This window comes from Sciurus vulgaris (assembly GCF_902686455.1).
Source record: "Sciurus vulgaris genome assembly, chromosome: 16".
Lineage (NCBI taxonomy): Eukaryota > Metazoa > Chordata > Mammalia > Rodentia > Sciuridae > Sciurus > Sciurus vulgaris.
The window spans coordinates 32,915,970-32,933,728 of record NC_136477.1 but is presented as its reverse complement, the minus strand read 5'-3'; the positions used below and the strand labels follow the sequence as shown (position 1 = coordinate 32,933,728).

Genomic DNA, 17,759 nt, shown 5'->3' with positions numbered 1-17,759 from the left:
GGGAGAGGGGGCAGTCAGGCAAACGCAGGGATGGGGGCCACTGGCCGAGTACCACTCCCGCCTCCCAGAGGTCAGCCTCCCCCTGGCCACGTGCTTGGCTGTGAGCCAGGTGCTGCAGGAGGCACTGAGAAGGCACCATGCACCAGACAGAAGGGTGCGCATTCTGCCCTCAGGGATCCCAAGCGAATGCCGGCTGTTAAGCAATCATCACACAGGCACAAAATTGTAATTGTGATAAAGGCAGAGGGGAGAGGTGCCCCGCGCCAACCAGGCCTCCAAAGGGAAGTGCTGACTTGGTAAGGGATAACTAAGCCAGGTCAGAGTCAGAGTTTGCAAAGGCCCTGAGGCGGGAAGCTCCTGGTGAGCCTGGAGAGGCTGAAAAAAGGGCCCCCCAGGAGGCAGGTGGTATGCAGAGGCTCACCCCATCAGCGACAGCCAGACCTTGTCTTTTGAGCTCTAAAAGGCACATTAAGAAGTTTTGCCTTTATTGTGACAGCAAGAGACAGCCACAATGGTTCTCATGAAGTTAAAGACATCAGACTCCTTGGCCTATACCCAAAGGACTTAAAATCAGCATACTACAGAGACACAGCCACATCAATGTTCATAGCTGCTCAATTCACAATAGCCAGATTGTGGAACCAACCTAGACGCCCTTCAGTTGATGAATGGATAAAGAAACTGTGGTATATATATACAATGGAATATTTCTCCACCTTAAAGAATGATAAAATTATGGCATTTGCAGGCAAATGGATGAAATTGGAGAATATCATGCTAAGTGAGATAAGCCAATCTCAAAAAACCAAAGGACAAATGATCTGATAAGCCAATGATGACACACAATGGGGGGTGGGAGGGGTTAGCGTTAGGGTTAGGGTTAAGTTCAGGGTTAGGGTTAAGGAGGGGGGCAAGAATGGAGGAAGGAAGGACTGTATGGAGGGAAAAGAGGGGTGGGAAGGGTGGGATGGAAGGGAAAAAATAACAGAATGAATAAAACAACATTGCCCTATGTAAATTTATGATTACACAAATGGTATGCCTTGACTCCATGTACAGAGAAACAACATGTATCCCATTTGTTCATAATAAAAAAAAAAAAGACATCAGACTCTACACCTGCTGTCAACCAGGGGTGGGGGGCACCATCCCACCTACTTCTAGATCATAAGTTCTCTGAGGACTCAAGAACTGGGCTTAGAGGGGTATCAGTCCTCTCAAAAAATCCAGAATTAGGTGGGTTTATCCATCTCCCCAGGGGAAAGGCCACACTCTTCATGGCTGAGATGCCTACTCTAAACTACACACCTCCCAGGGCTGCTGTGTGGGTTGTGTACCGAGGTACCACAGAGGCCCTTGGGGTCAGTACCAGGCCCTCTGCAGCACCCCATTCCAGTGCTGCGGGCCTTAGCTCCCTAAGCAAAGCCTCCCCCATGCTACTCCAGCTCAGGCCAGGCCACACCATCATCAAGGGCACCGTGGGCCCCACGAAGGCCAACATACACGGCCAGAGGTAGTTTGTAACATCTCCTCCCTGGTTTCTCCACCGCAGTGGGTGAAGGCTGTGCCCAAGATTCCACGTGGGAGCACTTTCTGACTGCCACTTTCCCGGAGCTCCTCATCACCACACCCCATGAGCCTCGAGACGCCTCATACAGCTATGATCACTGTGTTAATAGGAGGAAATCGAAATTCAGCTCAGCCTCTTGGACATCACTGCCGTTCTGAGAGGCTAGCAGACATCTAAGTCAACCAGAGCTGGAATCAGAGAGAGACGGCGAGAGGCAGCGGGGAAAGAGGGGGGGGAGGAACTCTTAGTACAGAAGAGGTCGCCAGGGGAACGGGAGCCACGTGGGGCCCGTTTATACAGAGGCATCGTGGCTGCGGTTGGTTTCTGAGGTCGACACCAAGGTGATTCAGCTATCATTCCACTTGCCCTTGAAAACTCCTTCACCCCCAGGAGCTCCAGGAGACAACACACTTAGCTCTGTTTAGTCCACTAAAGTCGGTTTTCCCAGCCCACGAAACAGAGGACTGGTTCTGGAATCCCAAGACGACACGCTGGTCGAGAGCCCTTCCCACGTGGAGGGAGGCTCATCAAGGGCCTGGCCAGGAGCTAAGACCACCGGGAAGTGAGGATTTGGGGGTTGCTGGGAGTCACATGGCAGGCCTGGAGAGCAGAGGGAGCAGCAGCATTTTTTCTCTGGTCATTTCTGGCCGGACTAGGGCCGGAACCCAGGGCCTCACACGTGCGAGCCAAGTGCTCTGCCCCTAAGCTACACCCCCACGCCCTCGCTGCAGCATTTACCTGCCCCTCTTCCCCACTGGCTGGGAAGATAACTGAAGAGGTGTGACGTATGCACCAATTTATGGTGCACACTCGTCATCCTGGTGCTCTTAACTTCCCTGCGACTCGGTTTCCTCATCTGCGACACGTGGATAATGGTACCCATACTCAAGGCTTCGAAGAAGATGGAGGAGGCGATTCTCAAACTCAGCTAACTGCATCCTGGCACTGCGCCAAGCACCCTGAGGTTGTCATCTCATTCCTTCCCGAGGACTCTTTATGGCAGGGTTTTTTTGTTTGTTTTTGTTTTGTTTTGTTTTGTACCTGCGATTGAATTCAGGGGCACTTAACCACTGTGCCACACCCCAACCCTTTAGAAAAATATTTTACTTAGAGACAGCATTCTCACTGAGTTGCTGAGGCTGGCTTTGAACTCGCAATCCTCCTGCCTCGGTCTCGTGAGCCGCTGGGATTACAGACATGTGCCACTGTGCCCAGCTAGGGAAGATGCTTTACAATGGCATTGACACTTGGCAATCAGAGTGTTGGTAGGTTACAAAGTGGGTGGTGCAAGAGATTTTTTTAAAAACCAGATTATGTAAGTTTATTTCAGATGTAACAGAAATGTTAAAATTGACAAATTCTTTTTTAAGTACCAGATATTGACCCAGGGGCACTTAACCACTGCACCACACCCCCAGCCCTTTTTTTTTGAGACAGGGTCTCACTAAGTCACTTAGGGCCTAAGTTGCTGAGGCTGGCTTTGAACTTGTGATCCTCCTGCCTCAGCCTCCAGAGCCACTGGGATTACTTGGCATCTGGCTGACAAGTTTAACACTTAACTGCACCAAGTAAGCAGCCATTTAAGTATTTTTAAAGTTATTCTCTCAAAAAGGAGGGAGCTTTTCTTTTTCACCAGCACATACCAGTTTCTCAATAGTTCTCTTTTTAGAGGACTTTCAAGCGATCAAACTTTGAAGATATTTCAGAATTCCTTTCCCCAAATGAAAACTAATCTGGACAATTATATATATAGATTTCTCTACAGTTTTTTGTTTTTTTGGGGGGGGTGTTCATTTTTGGTACTGGAGATTGACTTGGGGGCACTTAACCACTGAGCCACACATCCCCAGACCCTTTTTTTTTTCCTTCTTTCTTGCAGTGCTGGGGATTGAACCCAGGGCCTTGTGCATGCAAGACAAGCACTCTACCAACTGAGCTATATCCCCAGCCCCAGCCCCAGACCTTTTAAAAAATTTTTTTATATATTTTATTTAGAGACAGGGTCTCATATGAGCTGCTCAGGGCCTCGCTAAGTTCCTGAGGCTGGCTTTGAACTTGTGATCCTCCTGCCTCAGCCTCCCAAACCACCAGGATTATAGGTATGCACCACATTGCCTGGACACAGATTCTTTTCTTTAATGCAAATTCCATACAGTATAATTTTAACCTATTTGTCCCACTGTAAAAACTATCTGTCCTGAAAAGTGATGGGACATATCCTGTGTTCTTCCAAGTTAAGAGAATTACTATTTTATCTTAAAAGATTTTTTTTAAGCATCTATCAAAATAAGTAAACAAGGGGTATTAAACTTTGATTTTTACTGACTCATAGGCATATGAACTAGTGCCCAGCTTCTGGAAAAGATGTTTTGAAACATAATGCTTTGCATAAGAGATAGCATCACCACCCCCTTCCACTGGTCTACAGAAAAATCTCTTCCAAACCACAGAGAAATTTCCCTCAAATCCCCAGAAGTCAGCAAGCCCCAGAGCTAAACTGATATGAAGTCACTGACAAAATCGCATTCCTCTGTCTCTTTTCTGAGTATCCCCAAATGTATGTTCATTCATTAAATCGCCTGTGATGCCAACTTAGTATTCTTTTTTTGTAGAGTTACTTTTTAAAAAATGTCCTTAATAGGAATAAATGACCATATTAAAATTAGACTTACAAATGGGACTGCAAATGAAAGTTACTTCTTCATTTGGCTCAGGAGCTGAAAGAAGCTGAAAAATGCCACATAATCAGTTGTGCTGTGGTTTAGTCCTCAAGCGGGGAAATTTTCATTTGAAATCCCACAAACGAACTTACCAATAAACATAAGGAAAAGCATGAAGATTTTCAAACTGATCCACTGAAAACAGTTCTGTGCCCAATCTCAAACAAAGGAATCAAAATATTCCGATAGGATACCTACCCTGAACACTACAGATAGCACCCTGGGCGGGTTTGCAGACCCGGTGGCTGGGTGCTCCTCACCCCAGGGCCCACACCACTCTCAGCAGCCCTAACGTGTTCCCAGACTCTGAAAAGCTGCAGCTCATTTCTGGGCATTGATCCTGGCATTTTGGGGGGTAGCGGTTGGAAGAGCAGTTGAGGGCAGCTCAGCTCCCTGCAGTGGGGCTTCTGAAGGGGGTTGGAGGAGCTGTCTTTGATTAAGGACATAGGTCCAGGGGTCCCTCAACAGCATCTCAGTTCAAGTCATCAGCATGGGGGTGCCCTCTGACCTGTGACCTCAGTGAACTCATGGCACAGGGAAGCACTTTATAATAGTCTAAAAAGATATCATTAAGATATCATTTTTAGAACGAGGGGCTGGAATGCTACTGGAAACTCATTCAATAAATTTGTGGAATGTGGAGGAAATAAGTGAAGAAAAGATCCTCTCCCCTCAACACAAAAGGAACTCTAATGCAGGAACCAGAACCTTCTGCTTTGAAGTTTGGGGATTCTTAGAAGTATTTTTTGGTGAAAAATAAGATCGTGTGTGACAAAGGGCACACCTGATAACTAGGGAGGAGAAGGGGGTGTGACTACTGAAAGAGCTCAGGCAAACTTCAGGTTTCACCCAAGTGAATCAATGGTGTCCCTGTCCAGGTCATCTGCAGCAGGAATACACTGGGTGGGTGGCCAGGGAGAGGCCCTGCAGTTTCTCTCTAGAATCTTCTTTCTGTACTTAGCACTCCACTGAGAAGTTCTGAGCAGAAGTTTTGAAGCAGCGCCCCCACCCCGCCTCCCCCCGCAAAAAAAGGCAAAAGCAGCTAATTTGATTCTGCTTCAGCAATGGCGATGCCCGAGGGCCCAAGAGGAGGGCATCAAATGGCTTCTCACCCAGGATGTTAGGTGAGTGCCAGGGCCGTGCAGGGAGGGAATTAAAGCCCTTGCCCTGGGTAATCTATCCCGCCAGGTAGCAGGGATGGCTAAGACCACGAGACATCACACGTCCAGACAGGGCTGGAAGGACCTCATCACTCATGCCAGGACAGGTCCAGAGGCCATGAGAAGAGACCATGTGTTCTGGGAGGAGACCTGGTGACGTGGCTTAAGTGGAAGGACTGGGCACATAAGAGGAGTGACAGAGAAAAACAAAGCACAGAGACACAGAGAAAGGGGTGGGGGCAACTGTGCCAGGAAGGAAGAACCAGCGTTAAAACAGGCACACGGGGGAAGCCACCACACACCCAACTCCCCGCCAGAGCCACAGCCGAGAGTGGCAGAGGCAGGCAGGGGCCACTACTCAGGAGGAGAAAGCAGCATCCTGGAAGTTGGGGAAAGGCCGAGTTTCTCTGACTCGTGAACTTCTTAGATCACTAAAAATGGATTTGTACATCTTTACCTTTGTATAAAATTTCCAGATATCTGTCCAGTGGCAAGAGCCCTTACTCAGGGTCTCACAGACTGGGACAGCTCTACTCTATACTCCAGTTTAAGAATCTGGGTTTCTCATGTCTTGATGAGTAGCAACAAAAGTTTCTGCTGAGTGCACAGAAAACTCTAGAAAGGAAGGTGAATATTCTCTAGATGCCAGGAAATCTAATTTGGTTTTATCATGAAGTATTATATTTGCCAAGTGCATATTCTGACTAATCCTAGATTTAAACTCTGCACGTGCATGTGTGTAGGAAGGAAGGAGAAAAATAAACACCTTCTCTCTCTGCTTCTCCCTTTGCAATGCCCACTCCCACTTTGTTTTAGCAGCCACACTGATACTGCTAGAATCACGTCCACCCTCCACGGATTCCCATCTCACTCAGTAAAAGCCAAAAATCCTCTCAGGGCCCCCCCTGACCTCACCCCAAGATCTGCCTCCCCATCTTGTCTCTCCTGCCCCTTGGCTGCAGCCACAGTGGCCCCTTGAGTCCTCAGAACCCTGGTGACAGGCTCCAGTCCTGCAGCCATTGTACTTGCTGTTTTTGTCTGGGGCACCCCTTCTTAAGCCCCCCGACTGACTCCCTTACCTGGTCAGGCCGTCACTCAAATGCTCCAATCCTAATAAGGTCCACCCTACTGAAAATGGCCACATCCTGCCTCCTCTCTCCTCCACTGTCTTCCCCTGCATTGTTAAGCCAGTGGCCTGCAGACCACACGCAGGTGTCTTGTCTTCTCTCTGAGCCCACTGGGGTGTGACCTGAAGGCGGGAATATCTGTGTGTCATGACTTCTGCTAGGACCCTCACTCAGGGACGGTGCCAGTCACTTTGCAGATGAGCAAATGGAAAAAAAAACAAGGCATTTATCTGAGCTGCCGCCATCGTAGATGAGGCAGACAGACTTACAGCAGTGCCTGTATAAATCAGGGAATCGCCTGTGCACATTAAGACACAAATATAAACCGTAGGTGTGAATGCCTTTTCTACCTTTTCTAGGAAACACACATTTCATCTTCAAAGAATTATGTGGGAAATTTAGGATAAGTATAACATCAAATAGAAAAAGAGCCTCCTGAATAGTAATTTTTGTTTTTAAATAAAGGAAATGATTTTATCAGTACAATCCTGAGTATGCGGCACCCCTTAGTGACCTGTGAAAACACAGAGCCCCAGATAAGTCAAAATCAAGATTAATGCTGGCCCCGTTTTCCTTTACAAACCCACAGATATGAATCAAAGTGAACATAAAGCTCCCACAGGGGGGTCCTTAGCAATCTTCTCCCTCAGCTCTTGGCTCATGTCCACAGTCAGGGCTGAGACACACTTATTGGGCCCTGCTGTGTGGCTTTAACCCAAATAGTGCTACACAGGGGCAGCTCCCCTGTCCCTCGTTCTGAGCAGAAGGCCGAGTTTAGGAAAACGAGCAAGCACTGGATCAGAAAAGAGATCTGTGGGGACATGCCCAATCCTACGCTTCTCCCCCACAAAGCCCATTCAAGTTTCCTCAGCTTCCCGTGGATGAGCCTCAGCACCCCCGCCCTTGCTATCTTATCATAGGAACCCTAGAGTTTACTGACAGGCCACCAACCTTCCCTTGCCCTGCAGCTGCTGGGCACCCCTCCACACATTCCAGGGCTTGTGACCTCAGGTATCTTCCTGAACCTTCAAAAGATTCTGATTTCTCATACACAGATCAGAGAGACATGAACTCAAGGAGACCCCAGTGAGGAAGATCAAAATAAGCCACCCTAAGTAAACTTCTTAAGCATATTTCAAGGTGGCCATTCAGAACTTACAGACACAGATGGCTCTGAAAAGCCATCTTTTTGTAAAAAGAAATTTACCTCCAGCTGCTCTGATATCCCTGATGGTTTTAGGAAGGACCTTTCCAACAAGATGAGAATGGGGCCTGAACCCTAGCCCAGACAGCAAGGGGCTGTCGCCTAAGAGACTCCATCTGCAGAGACAACCCTCTGCACGTCCTCCCCTGACCTTCCACAGCCTGGGCCACCTCCCTGCCCAGAAGCCCAAGTCCCCCTCTTTTGTTTAGCTCTACATAAGCTTCCATCTTCCTCGCCCTCCTTTGTCTTCTTTGCGTATGAACCCTAAGCTTATGCACGTTCATAAAATTTGTTATGTTTTTTCCTGTTAATCTGCCTATTGTTAGTTCATTCCACAGACTAAAACTCCTGAACCTTCTGAGGGAAAAAGTAAATTTAAAACTTCCCTACACCAGCACCTGCCCTGCATCCCTCCTCGCTGTCTCATCCTGGGGCAGAAGAGATATTGTTAGGTGTTGTGTCTCTGACACCCACATATGACATACCTGGGCGAGCTGCCTGTCAGGCTCCTCATATGTAAGACAAGGCACAGATGGGCTCATCCGAGGTTTTCTACGCATCTTGAAACAGCTAAACCCTTTGGAATTGAACTCTTACAGGGAAGCCCACCAGGTAATCAGGTAAAGTTGGATGCAGATGATCAGGATAGAGAGGGGGCTGTTGGGTGAGAAGCCTCACTCCTCACACCCTTTGTTCCTCATGGCCTGAGTCCCTCCAAAGAGATTCACATTTATTTTTGTGGGTCCCAGGGATTGAACTCAGGGGCAATCGACCATCAAGCTACAACCCCAGCCCTATTTTGTATTTTATTTAGAGACACGGTCTCACTGATTTGTTTAGTGCCTTGCTTTTGTTGAGGCTGGCTTTGAACGCTTGATCCTCCTGTCTCAGCCTCTAGAGCCACTGGGATTACAGGAGTGCAACACTGTGCCCAGCCAAGACCCACATTTTCTACAGCACAGCTGAGATCCCTGAGGCTTGAGATGGACAAATGATCTTTCAGCTACAAGGATCCATCGCCATTGGTAACAACTCCTTAAGAGAAAACAGTTCTGATGCCCCTGACCCTTTTCAACAATAGGAAAAGCTGACAATCTGGTCATTGGAATTTTTCCACTGGAAAATGTCAAAGGCCTAAGGCTGAGGTCATGCTGGTGACAGATGAAGTCCCTGGCTCCTTCACAAATAGATGAATCTCCCTTTGCTGAATTTCCTGATTCTGACTGATCCTTGAGAGGATAGAACAATCAGTGCCCCCAAAACTGGCTAAATACTGGACCTGTGTGCTTGGAAAACCCAGTACACATGGAGCCTAGAGAAGGCCCAACCTGATGCTGAGCACCTATGGGTGTTCTGGAGTTCATCTTATCTACAAATGGAGGGCAGCATTTCATCTATATCACACACACACACACACACACACACACACACACACACACACACAGCGGGAACCCAAGAATACATTTCTGGGTTTTTGTTTCTCCTAAATGGTGTAATTGCACACAAACAATAAATAAGTCATCTGGATTTACTCCCTGATCCAATCCCCTCTCCTCCCATTCGCTCTTGAATTTATTTCCATTAGATTTTCACTATGACTCCTCCTGGCAACTGTCACCGAGGTTGCCAATGACCTCCATTGGTCCATACTCCAGTGTCTCAGTCCAAATGCCTGAGTCTCACTGGCTGATTGCTTCTGTCTTTTTGAACCTCTTCATACAGGATGGTTACAGGGACACACAGCAGCCTCATTAGTCTCAAGGCCTTAAATTACAAGATTTTACCTCAGACAGGATCTTCCTTGAACTGGAGGCTGAATTCACAGTGGCTCACTCAAGCATCCCACCTGAGCTGCTAAACCATAACACAACCAACCAGACCGAGATTCTACACTCTGCCTCCACCCTCACTTCCCCTGCCCCAGAGTCCTCAGTTGATGGCTAGACCATCCTTCACAGCTGCTCGGGTCAAAAGCCTTAGCATGCTGGGCATAGTGGTGCACACCCATAATCCCCTGCTCAGGAGGATCACAAGAACAGCCTTGACAACTTAGTAAAACCCCCATCTCGAAAAAAATATATAAATAAATAAAGCTGGGGGTGCTCAGTGGTAAGCACCCCTGGGCTCAATCCACAGTACCGGAACCAGAACCTTTGCAATCTTTGCTCTCACAGTCTGTGTGTGACCCAGAAGTAAACCCTCTTGGCTCCACTTATACATCCAGACTGTTAATAGTTTGGATCTTAAATGACCTCAAAGGCTCATGTGCTAAAGACTAGGTCAATAGCCCGTGGCACGGCTAGGTGGTGGTGGAACGCTTGGAGGCGGGGCCTAGTGGAAGGAAGTTAGGTCATTGGGGCGTACCCTTGAGTGGATATGGGAATCCTGGCCACCTGAGGTGAGCAGCTTTGTTCTGCCACATGCTCTTTGCTACAATGTTCTGCCTCATCAGAGACTCAAAAGTAAGGGAGCCAACTGTCCATGGACTGAAACCTCTCAAACCATGAGCCAAAATAAACTTTTCCTCCTCTCAGTTGATTTTTTTTTCAGGCATCTTGTCACAGTTATGGAAAGCTAACACATGGACCCTTACCACACGTTACTTCCCTGACCTGGTCCAAGCACCATTGTCTCCTGCCTGTTCTCAATCTCTTAACTGGTTTCTTTGATCTTACCTTTGCCGCCCACCCCCTCACCATGATTTATTGTCAGAAAGGAAAAGGAGACAGCTTGCTGAACCATAAGTCAGGTCACAGAAACACTGCAGTGGCTTTGCAGCTCACTCAGCGTAGAGTTAAGAAAACACTCCACAATCCAGCCATGATCATGACTCTGACCTTGCCCCACCATCCCCAGTCACCCTGCTCCAAGCCCCATGGGCTTCCTGTCCTCTACCAGCAGGCAGGAACCATCTGCCTCTGAGTTCTTGCCTTGTTCTTTCTACCTACGCACTCCTCCCCTGACAGTTCACAATGTCCTTCATTTCCCTGTTCGGGTCTTTGATCAGATGTCACCGTCTCAGTGAGAGGCCAACCACCTCACCTGAAGGCTCCCCTAGTCCCTGCCCTGCTTTATTTTTCTCTGTATCACTTACCATCTCTTTCAACATAGCACATGACTGATGCATGTATTTATTTCCCTAGAAGATAGAACAGAAGCTTCATAAGGATACAGTTGGGGTTTTATCCCCCCTGGTTTGACTTTTGTATACTCAAGCATCCACAGCTAAGGTAATGCCTAGCATCTAGTAGGTGCTCCATAAAAATGTGCTCAATAAATGAAAGGTGGTCTTATACCATGGAATTTGGGAAGGTTTTCAAGGAGCCATGTATTCCTTAAAAGTAAAAGCCAAATTTTGTGTTAATTTTTATTCCCCCTGGGAAGAGAGTTACAGTGTTAGAGTCTCAAAGGGATTTGCAGTCTCAAAAGTTTAAAAGCCCCACTAACACAGACACTTCAATTTAACAAGGATTATTATAGGTTTCTTCAAACAATGAATAAACTTCATTCACAGCTATTTGCTAAAATAGGGACTTGCAATCCACCAGTGGTGTGATTATACAGTGTTCTTGCTTCAGAATTTCTAGCATAGAGTCAAAAGATTTGCCTTGGGAATTTTTATGAGCAGCTTCTGAATAGGCAGCCCTATTATCCTCATTGTCTGTGAGCCAGCACACCAGTAAGGATGAATAAAAATGTGTTTTCACAGATTTGGAGCCAGCTCTAATATCCACGCAAAGCTGAAAGAATAAAGTACAGGGAGGATGGAACATATGCATGCACTGCATGTGGAGACCCAGGTGGGCAGCTGGTGGGGCCAATAGCTGCATCCCACCTAGTCTATCACCTTGGCCCCACTGGGAAACTAACAGACCTGGTCCAAAATCCAGCCTTCTTTCCCACTCGCCTGATTCAAAATATGAGCACAAAATCACCCAGGTCATTAATCATCTCTCAGTAAACAGATATCATTATGTGAGAGCCAAATCCCAACATGCAACAGAGCTTACCTTCCCCTATCATAGAGACCCCCACGGACATGCCCATGAACTTGCTTTTGGTCCATACGTGAGTGTTGACACACAGTCTCTTCTCCTTGCACTCACAGTAGAAGCAGGAGATGGGTGGGTGATGGGACACTTGCTCAGCCACAAACCTCAATTTGTAGCTTTTGGAAGGGTCATCGGTCACTGGCTGTTCATGACCGCTGGTAGGAGATGGGGGAGCAGTCCTTTTTGGCTTGACCTTGTCCTTGGGAACTTCCCAGGAGCAGTGAAACGTCTCCCCGATGATGGGGTTGTAGGGCTTCTTGGCCAAGGCCCCCTTGCGCCCCTCATGGAAGGCTGTGAGATAATACTCCACGAAGCAAATGACTCTCTCCTCTGGCGTGGCCCCGGCAGTGATGGCCAGCAGGAGGTCAGGGTGTGCCATAAAGTCTGCATACATCTCCAGCAAGGATCTCTTCTCCAGAATGAACGTGGGGAGCACCACCTGAAGGACAGAGGGGCAGACAAGAGTCCCTGTGATTTCACTGAAAAAAGCCCAAGCCAGGGAAAAGTTCCTTTCGATTTGTGCACCAATGACGAATCAAAGGACACGACATCAAAGAAATCAGAAGTGGCAGCAGTATCCACATGAACCCAGCTTCGTGGGCCAGGCTGTTCTGAGCCGTTTTCCTCTTTGGTTATCTGGGCTAAGACAGTAGTTTGTGCCTCTCTCCTACCACACGCCACTCTTCTCTCCACTACTGAAAAACATGAAGAAACCACCCAGAAGGGCTTTTCCAATTTCCTCCTCCAATTGGGAACAGCCAGGGGGCACTTGAACATGAACACTGTGCTTCATTGCTGCTGCACCAAAGGGGGCCAAGCAGACCAGGACCCACAACCAAGTGTCTGCTTGGAGATCTGTCAAAAAATTGGCATATCCACCTCAACATGAGGAAAGCAGAGGTCTTGGAGGTGGGTCAGTCAGCAGACACGTGCCACAGAGCTCCACAACCCCAAATGCCTATTAACCCATTTAAAGCAGATGAGGGAGTCGGGTGCAGTGGTACATGCCTATAACTCCAGCTACTCGGGGGCTGGAGGTCAGAGGATCCCAAGCTCGAGGCCAGCCTGAGTAACTTAAGGAGACCCTGTCTTCAAAATAGGACTGGGGGTGCAGCCCCCCTAGGTTCAATACCCAGTACCACAATAAATATATACGTACATAAAGCAAATGTAGGGCACTCTGAACCTGGGAGGCTGGTGACTCATTAACATTACCGTCATGGAAAGGAAGGAGCCCATTTCCCATGCCCCAGAATTGTTGTAATATAACCTGGTTGTTGGGTGTTCACATTGCACTGGGCTGGGGATGTAGCTCAGTGGTAGAGTGCTTGCCTAGCATGTGCAAGGCCCTGGGTTAAATCTACAGTACTACAAACAAAACAAAACAAAACCCACACATCTAACTTCTTTAACAAGGACCACCGCATCTTGCTCTTCCAACATGGATGCATAGGATAGTGAAGCTGGCACCAGCTCAGACCAGCTGGCTCCTCCCCTGCACACTTCTCTCCATGTAAAGGCAGAGAAGCCCCACCAGGGTCAAGAGTGGACCAACATCTCACAGCCAGTTTACGCTTCCTCCTAACATGATCAACTTGTCCTTCCTTTACACAGCCCTTATACCCCATGAAAACTTGGGCGGATATACAACAACAGATTGTAAATGGCACAGGCTTACAGATCGGTAACCCTGACCCACATCAGCTTTCTGAAGACCTTCCTTGCAGATGATGTGGAAACAAGAAAGAAGTGTCTAGAGAGACAGACTGGCAGACATGAGCCCTGCAAAGCATACCCATTTCATAGGACCTAGCAAAAGCCCAGCCCACTGGAGAAGCAAGACTTGGTAGACACCCTGCAATGCTATTTATCTTTCATTTAAAAACTATGTCTTTGCACATGTGCCAAGTAAAAGGCAGGAAGATGTAAAATTGAACATGTAACACAATCCATGTAAATCCATAAAGACATTCAAAATGTTAACGTGTCTCTAGATGATAGAGTGCTTTAAATATCCCCTTAGTGTCTTTCCGCTTTAATACACAGGAAGAAGAAACACTAATCAAAATGCAACTATGCAAATCAATAGAGATTTTCTAATTTTCTTTTAGCCACAACTTGACAAAAATCAATCCAGCTGCCTGAGGATTTATTCTGGTGTGGAGCAGTCTTCAGATGCCACCTGTACTATTCGCTATTGTTTTTGTGGGGACAGGTCATCATTCAGGGACATCACTGTCCACTCAGGGTCTGCACTTCCAAAGAGGCTTCCCTGGGGTGCTCTCCCCCTTGCAGCCGTACAGTGGCGGACGTAAGAATAAGGCAGCAAAACAGCCCCAAACCTCACCACCCTTCCCTCTCCCACATCACTCAAGGGCTCCCCTCTAACTCCACCTGGATGTGGCACAGGTTGTGGATTTAAGTAACTGGAAAGCCCCAGTGAGTTCAAATTCATTATAAAGGAGAAGGAAACCAATGTCCTGCCTACCATCCCCGGCTGGCCCCACTCCCGTCTCTCTCCCTTGCCGGGTCTGCAAGGCAGCTGGGGAAGGGGACAGGCAGAACCACACAGCTGCCAGCCCTGGGATCTAACATCAGGAAAGCAGCGCTCGGGACCTGGCTGACATGGCCCGCCCTACTCTGTGGCAACCAGGCTTCTCTAGCAACATTCCACCTCTGGGGCGAGTATTCTCATGTTAGCATCCAAGATTGAAACGATGATAGAAGAACCAAGCCTGCTCCAGGATTTACTCTTCAATTATTGTGCTTTTTGAAAAGGGCCTGATTTAAGGCATTTCTCTTAATTTAGGCAGCATGTCTGAACTTGGAAACTGAAGAAATAAAAATAGGAATTCCACTCAGAACCACGAGTCACTGCACGTCACATGCAAAAGGGACCTTGGAGCTTATGTAGTTCCCACGCCATGCCCTGGTCTCACAGGCGTGGAACAGAGGCTGGGAAAAGGAGGCAGAAGGCACTGGGTCTAGGCCACCCAGGGCTCCCCACCGCCACCCATGGACACACGACTGTGCTCCGCCTCATGTCCACATGCCCTTTCCTTCAAAGGAGATGGAGTTTCAGGGAACTTAAAAGCCTGGCCACCCATCTGCTGTCACCGATTTCAAAGAAGGGGAAGGAGGTAGCACAGAGACACAGTAGGACAAGAGCCCCAGTTTCTAGAACATTCTGCCCTCCCCATCATGGCAATAAACCCACCATTCTGAATCCTATCATTAACTTTACAGATGAGGGGGAGACCACTGGCAGTGAAGAAAGCACACAACAGTGCACCTCCGCCCTACAGCTCCCCAGCTGGCCTCCCAGCCTCCTGTCGGTCTCGGTTAGTTCTTCTCCACACCCCCAACAGACTCGTCTAAAATCTCTGTGTGGAGTTCACTTTGACCCCACCTCCCAGTCTTGTGCCACACCCTTGGTTTTGCCCCCAGTCTGCCCTTCACACCCCTACTCCCCCAACACACTCACTGCATTTCCTTTTCTGTCGTCTCTGCAGCTCGTCTAGATGATAAAAAGCTGTTCCACTTCAGGGTTACTTTACCTGCTCTCAAGGCCAAACCAACAATCCCCCTTCATACCCTCAGTGCATCCCATGTTTATTTCTGTCACATCATTGATGATGCTCTCTGCTCTTATTAATATGCATATTTCCAGACTGTACGCTCCTGGAGGACAGACTCCGGAGTCCCTAGTACCTAGCATGAAGCAAGACAAACCCCTGAATCACACATAAGACATACCTTCACTTCCTCTGATATATAAGGTCATCTCCTCCTACTTCCAAATGCAGGTGCTTTTGCATAGAGAGTTCAATATGTCACACTCTATCAGGCCAAGTTTTTAGTTGCTGCTTCTCTCCAGGAACACCAGAATATTCCGACTCACTCTAGGGAATTCTGGGCTGGGAGCATGCTGAAGGCAGCCTAGACAAGACTTAGCATAGTTCATGAAGATGTTTTCTGGTGCAAAGAACCACAGAACCCAGGAATCACAAATCTGCTCGGGGCTGTAGAGCACTTGCCAAGCATGTGCCTAGCATGCATGAAGCCCTGAGTTCAATCCCTAGCACACACACAAAAAAAGTAAAGTTTGCTGAGTGACTAATGAATTGAGTGGGCTCAAACCTGGTTCACCCTACACCAAATCAGACTTCCTGAGACAACTTGGAGACCAAAGAAGTGACAGCTCCAAAGTTTCCAAAAGGAATCCTGCAGCCTTATCTATAGCACCCAGCCTGTCTTCATCAGAGGGTCAAAAACGTCCTTGCTACACAGCATCTATCTGGCATGACTGTCCAACTCTGACTATGCAAACCCAAAGTGAGGAACATCCTGCAAAACAAACGCTGAGCTGGGCTTGTCAGAAACTTCCTTGCTATGAAAGAAAAAAGGCAGAGGAATTTTCTAGATTAAAGAAAACTAAAGAGACAAGATAACCAAATGTCATATAATTTGGATTGAATCCAAAGCAGTTCCAAAGGCATTACTCAAGCATCCCACACATGATGAATGGATGTATTTTGTATGAGTGATGTCTCTGCTCTTAGCAGATACTCACTTGAAAGGTTAGGGAGGGACCATCATGATACCTGCAGTGCGCTCCATCTAAAATAGTTCACTGAAGAATAAACATACACCTATATGCATGTGGGGGGTAGGGAGGGAGAGAGAGCTGGAGCACTAGCTAGAAATGGAAGGAGGTTGCGGGGGGTGGGGGAGGCTGGCAGAGAGCAGAAGGGAGAAGACACGCACAGTACAAAATGTAACGATTGGCCAATAAAGTGTAGACTAAACAGGAATCTACTCTTCGATTCGTACACCTTTACTGTCCATCAGAAAATGAAGCACAACCCTCCTGGAACTGCAGGCTTCAGATGTGGGCTCCATGCAGTGGACCCACTAGGTCTGCCTTCTGCACTTGGAGATGGTGATGTGACTTTATCAGAACTGAAAAAGAGCCGACTACCTGGAGAGCTGTGGCAGAATGGGGTCGGGGTGGAATGACTACCCTCTCTCGTCTCTCCTTGGTACGTGTCACTAGTGTTTGTGCAAAATACCAGACTGACTTCAAAAGCAGCACATGAACACTCTGGACGAGATGTCATGCTTCTCATTAAAACAGGTTTCCTGGTCTGTTCTAATTTTTTTTTGTCATCAATTTCTTGGGACCCACCCCCCTCCTCCTTTTCTTGGTGCATTTGCAAACAAGTCACTTAATCATCTGGGTTTTTTTCTTCTTCTTTGTGGGCGGTGGACACTGGGGATACAGAGCCAAGAAGTGCTGAGTACTAATTGGGCTGTCTGCCTCCGACAGAGGGTGAGTGATAGCCCAGCTGTTCAGACTCATGGCATCCAAATGGCCTAAATCACTGCTGCAGATTTATCGAGCCATCAATAAGGACTGCCTTTTCTCCCATTAACATAATTAAGACAATGAACTACTTCGGGGGGCGGGGAGAAGAAGACCTGCACTAGGGACTCAGATGATAATTAATTACATGTAGAGTTGCATCAATCTAGAAGTAACTACTCAACTTCAGCCTGGGTTCTTAAACTCTTAGAACTCTGAAATAAATGCTCACTCCCTGGGGAAGGCAAAGAACACCTGGAAAGAGGGAGAGTTCCCTCCCTTCAAGAGGGAGATGGCAGGCCCTTGTGAAGGGCGACAGAGAACAGGTGTAATTCTCTTCAAAGAACCATCAGTTAACCACCTCAGGAGGCTTCTACAAGCTGGCAAACACCCAGTGCAAAGTAACAAGCAGAGAAAGACCAAGACCACCCACTGAGGCTCATTTATGTAACACGAAAACCAGGGACATGCACAAAAATCCAACCTTACAAGATAGAAGAAGTTGTTGTTTTTGTTGCTTGTTTATTTAGCCAACCTGTCCCCAGGGTTGCCTTAGTGTAC

General features: G+C 47.7%; 1 protein-coding gene across 3 annotated transcripts in view; it reads right to left on the bottom strand.

Moving 5' to 3' along the window:
• OSBPL10 (oxysterol binding protein like 10) overlaps positions 1 to 17,759 on the bottom strand; it is a 275,775-nt gene that overhangs the window by 17,060 nt on the left and 240,956 nt on the right. For all 3 annotated transcript variants that reach the window (XM_079113977.1, XM_079113976.1, XM_079113978.1), the window contains one exon: positions 11,792 to 12,272. In XM_079113977.1, the coding sequence (XP_078970103.1) occupies positions 11,792 to 12,272 (481 nt within the window). The remainder of the gene's footprint in view (positions 1 to 11,791; positions 12,273 to 17,759) is intronic.